The following is a 4,084-nucleotide window of genomic DNA, read 5'->3' as shown; positions in this document are numbered from 1 at the left end:
CAGTAAGTACTTAGTAAACATTTCACTTTTGGTGAACATTGAATCATACCTGCTGTCCTCTTTTCCAAAGGCTGAATCCCACGGCTCCCCAGAAGAATCAGAATTATTTTTCTTTGGGGAAAAAAACCCAAGTCCTCTATCCACTGATATTCAGAAGGAGATGATATTTGGGAGAGGTTTTTGGGAGAGGCCAGCAGGCTAAGTCTCTTCAGTCGTTTCGGACTCTTTGTGACTCCACGGACTGTAGCCCGCCAGGCTGCTCTATCCATGGGATTCTTTAGGCAAGAATACTGGAGTGGTTACCATGCCCTCCTCCATGGGAATCTTCCCATTACCCAGGGATCGAAGCCGCATCTCCTGCAGTGCAGGTGGATTCTTTACAGCTGAGCCACCTAAGAAGCCCACTCATAGAAGTAGACAGAGCTAAAAAGCAAACACCTGGTTAGAAGGGGCGTTCAGCACAACTCAGCACATAGTAACACAAGCCTCGACCCACAGCAACAGGAAGAGGAGAGGGTTTAGACTAGGGAAGTTCCCGTCGGCGTCTGTCAGTGCCTCCAACGCCCACATCAAGTGTGTTTTCTGTCCTTCAGGTAACTGACGAGCATCTCCAGACCCCCCTCCAGCAGCTCGGGCAGAGGTTTGGATAAAGGGTTGCGGGAAATGTGCAGTCCTTTGTCCATGGGGTTCCAGGCGATCCTGGTCAGCTTGCCGAGCATGTAGAGCTCCGCAGGGAGCGTCTGGATGTCATTGTTGTTCAGGTTCAGCAGCTCCAGGCTCGTGAGCAGGCAGAGCGAGCGTGGGAAGGTGTGGATGTGGTTGCCCTCAGCGATGAAGATCTGCAGGCCGGCCAGGCACTGGATGCTCTCGGCAATGTTCTCCAGGCGGTTGGAGCCCACGTGCAGGAAGTCCAGCTCCTTGAGCGAGAACACGCAGACGGGGATGTGAGCGAAGCGGTTGTGGCTGAGGTTCAGCTTGCGCAGCCGGGACAGGTCGGCGAGGCTGGTGGGCAGCTGGGACAGGCAGTTGTGCGACGCGCTCAGGACCTCCAAGCTCCGGCAGGCGCCCAGCTCCGCTGGCAGCTCCGTCAGGCCGTTCATGTGCACGAACAGGACTTTGAGGCTCTGCAGGAGGCTGACCTCCCGGGGTAGCGTCTTCAGGCGGTTCCCGCACAAGTTCAGGACCACCAGCCGCGTCAGCTTCCCCAGCTCGGGAGGGACTGCCCGGAGCTGATTGTGGGACAGGTTGAGCTTCTGCATCTCGGACAGGCCCCACAGGAAGTCGGGCGCGTCCGTCATGCCCTTGGTGACCAGGCTGAAACTGACATGGCGCAGCCCCCGCTTCAGCAGGCAGCGCGGGTCCCTCCCAGGAAGCAGAGCATCGTCCCACGAGGAGAACTTCTGCCTCCCCCGCAGGAGCCCCCGCCCCAGGGGCCCCTTGTCCTTGCGGCGGGCCCCAGACTGCCTGGCCCCCATGTACCTCCTTCCTCCAGCGTCTCTGTCGCCACAGATGGGGATGGAGTCCGGACCCCGCTGCTAAACTCCAGCAGGGAGCCGATCGGGTGATGGGAGCCGTGGCCGGTGGTGCCGCAGGTGGAGCAGGACTTGGGGAGGATGAGGGAGGTGGGAATCCCAAATGCCTGGCTCTCGGGGTCCCTGGTGCCTGGTCCTTGGGGTCCCAGATGCCTGACTGTGGCTCCGAGAGCTGCGAGCACCCCCGACTGCGTTGAGGTGGCTTCTCTCAGAGAAGCAGGGCTGTAATGGCACACTTGTCCCCCAGGCTGCGGAACTGAACTGCTTGGTTCCCTCTGAACGCCACGGGCAGCTGTCGCTGTCACTCTGCCTGCACTTTATTGGTCTGGTGTGAGCAAGCAGGTCACGGCGAGGCTGCCTCTGACTGTCCCCTCTCAGCTTCTCTGGGGTGTCACAGCTGAGCAGGGCGATTAACCAGCCCATCTCCAGAGAGAAACCACGGGGGAAAATTGAAGCCAGGGTGTCGGCAGGTCTCAGGCTCATCCCGACCCCAGAGCAGAGCTGGGCTGCATGCTGGTCGCCAAGCTATTATTATATGTTCTCACAGCCAGGAATCGGTAGAAGTAATACACACACACATACCCTGATTCAAATTGCTGTGAATCACGGATTGTGAAAACAAGTAGCAGAAGGAGTCTCGATGCCTGGAATCCTCCAGGCCAGGGTTTTACACGGTGCTGGTCAGAGGTGAGTTCTTGAGAGGGTGAAGAAGGGTGCTGACTCCACTCGCATTTTCTCCCAGAGGAGCTCTGGGGTCACCTGTTTCACAAAGAACTCCTGGATCTGTTCAGGTGACTCCAAATGTCAGGACAGCACTTGAGTGATGGCTTAGTAAGGAAAACACGTTAGTAAGGTGCCCATTGTCCTGGAAAGTGGTCTGAAGAGGCTCCCTGGTACACACCTCCCACTCTCTCCATCCCTCTCTCTCTCGTTGAACAAGTTACCTTATTTCCCAAGCCGCTAGAGTCAGCAGTTGGTGTCACGGGCTGAACTGTGCCTGCTCCCCCTCACCGCCCTGACCGAGATTTCCAATGTTGGAGTCCTTCCAGTAACTCAGAATGTGACCGTGTTTGGAGACGGGGCCACCTTGAGGACACGGGGAGCATATGGCCATCTGCAGGTCAAGGAGCGAGGCCTCAGAAGCAATCTACCTAGTCTCACCTTGTCTTAGATTTGCAGCCTCCGGAATTGTGGAAAAATACATTTCCCTGTTTAAGCCCCTCCATCTATGGAGATTTTTATGGCTGTAACGGCAAGCCCATCCAGCTGGGGCACTGGCGGACACACGAAAAATCCTAAAACTAAGTCGTGGTTCAGGGAAGAAGAGATACTGAGGTTGATGACCCAGGTTCTGAGAAAAGGGCTAACGGGCTATGGGAGGCTGGCTTGGCCTGGAGGCCTGTGGCTTTCGCTGGCAGAAGTCCTGGCCGGGCAGTACTCCTGGACGGTGATACTGGTCCTGTGATCGAGGTCTCAGAGCTGTCACCACCAAGCCTGGAGCTCGAGCTGGACTCTGGCTGGGTGCCACCCCTGGGGAAGCTCAGATCCCTCCACGGAGGAGGAGCAGCTGGACATGCAAGACAATGCCAGGCCATTCCTGCCCCACTTGGCCTTTGAGAGACATCTGGCCCCTTTTGCCTGACGAAGCCCCTGGCACTCCTGGACAAAGGTGGAAACCGTGGATGTTTTTTATAATGGGATTCTTGACTGTTGTAGGTGTTAATTGAAGAGAAAAAAGCACCATGGCTAAATCTGTATCCCAGGATTTAGAGCAGATCACACCTTATATACGTACATTCCATGTGACGATAGTATTTTGCTGCTTCCATGAGTCTGAGAAATTATGCTAAGATATCTGAACTGTTGGGACTAGCAGAAGCTGGGATGGTTTGAGAAAGAGTCACGGCTTTCTTCTTTGTGACAATTATCTCTCTGTCTCTAATACATTCTTACCAATAAATAATTTTTGAGTACTTATCAATAGCCAATATTATCAAATATTTACTATATGAACCCTAGACACTTTATGGAGAAGATGAATGTTAAAATTACCTCCATTTCACAGATGAGGAAATGAAGACAAGAGAGAGGTTAAGTTATTAATACAACATCAAGTCACTCTCCTAAGTTCAGGGTCTACTCAGTGGCAGAACCAGAATTCAAGCCCAGGGAGTCCGACTCAACAGCCCTGATTAGAACCATAAGAAAGTACTAGACTTAACCCTATAGAGAGCTCAAATAACTACAGCTAGGATATGGCTTTCTGTTTTCAAGTTTCTATGGAGTGGGGCTGGAGGGACCATCGGTAAAGAAATGACTATGAAATCACACAATAGAAATAACTACACAATTAGGCATTAACCCTGCTTTCTCTGCCAACACAACAAGGAGAAGCCAGAGTTAAAATATTCCAGAAGACTTTTGCATAACAAATTCAATCCTCTCCCCCAAACAGTTCAGTTCCTTAGCGAGGTTCTCATCTATCAAGTGGATGAGCTGTGTGAATTGCTGACTGTTTCTTCTGAGTTTTTGAAACATGGGTGCTGCCTCTT

General features: G+C 53.2%; 1 protein-coding gene across 1 annotated transcript; it reads right to left on the bottom strand.

The window, feature by feature from the left end:
- Window positions 1-569: 569 nt before the first annotated feature.
- On the bottom strand, window positions 570-1,475 carry LRRC30 (leucine rich repeat containing 30). Its single transcript, XM_068993536.1, has one exon. It carries the CDS (start codon window positions 1,473-1,475, stop codon window positions 570-572), a length of 906 nt encoding a protein of 301 aa, XP_068849637.1.
- Between the last annotated feature and the right edge of the window lie 2,609 nt (window positions 1,476-4,084).

This window comes from Capricornis sumatraensis, chromosome 21 (genome assembly GCF_032405125.1).
Source record: "Capricornis sumatraensis isolate serow.1 chromosome 21, serow.2, whole genome shotgun sequence".
NCBI classification, from domain to species: domain Eukaryota; kingdom Metazoa; phylum Chordata; class Mammalia; order Artiodactyla; family Bovidae; genus Capricornis; species Capricornis sumatraensis.
The sequence above is the reverse complement of the archived record's forward strand: the minus strand, read 5'-3'. Positions and strand labels throughout refer to the sequence as shown.

Bases quoted from the DNA above. Each gene is read 5' to 3' on its own strand.
- LRRC30 (XM_068993536.1), bottom strand. From the start codon at position 1,475: ATGGGGGCCAGGCAGTCTGGGGCCCGCCGCAAGGACAAGGGGCCCCTG.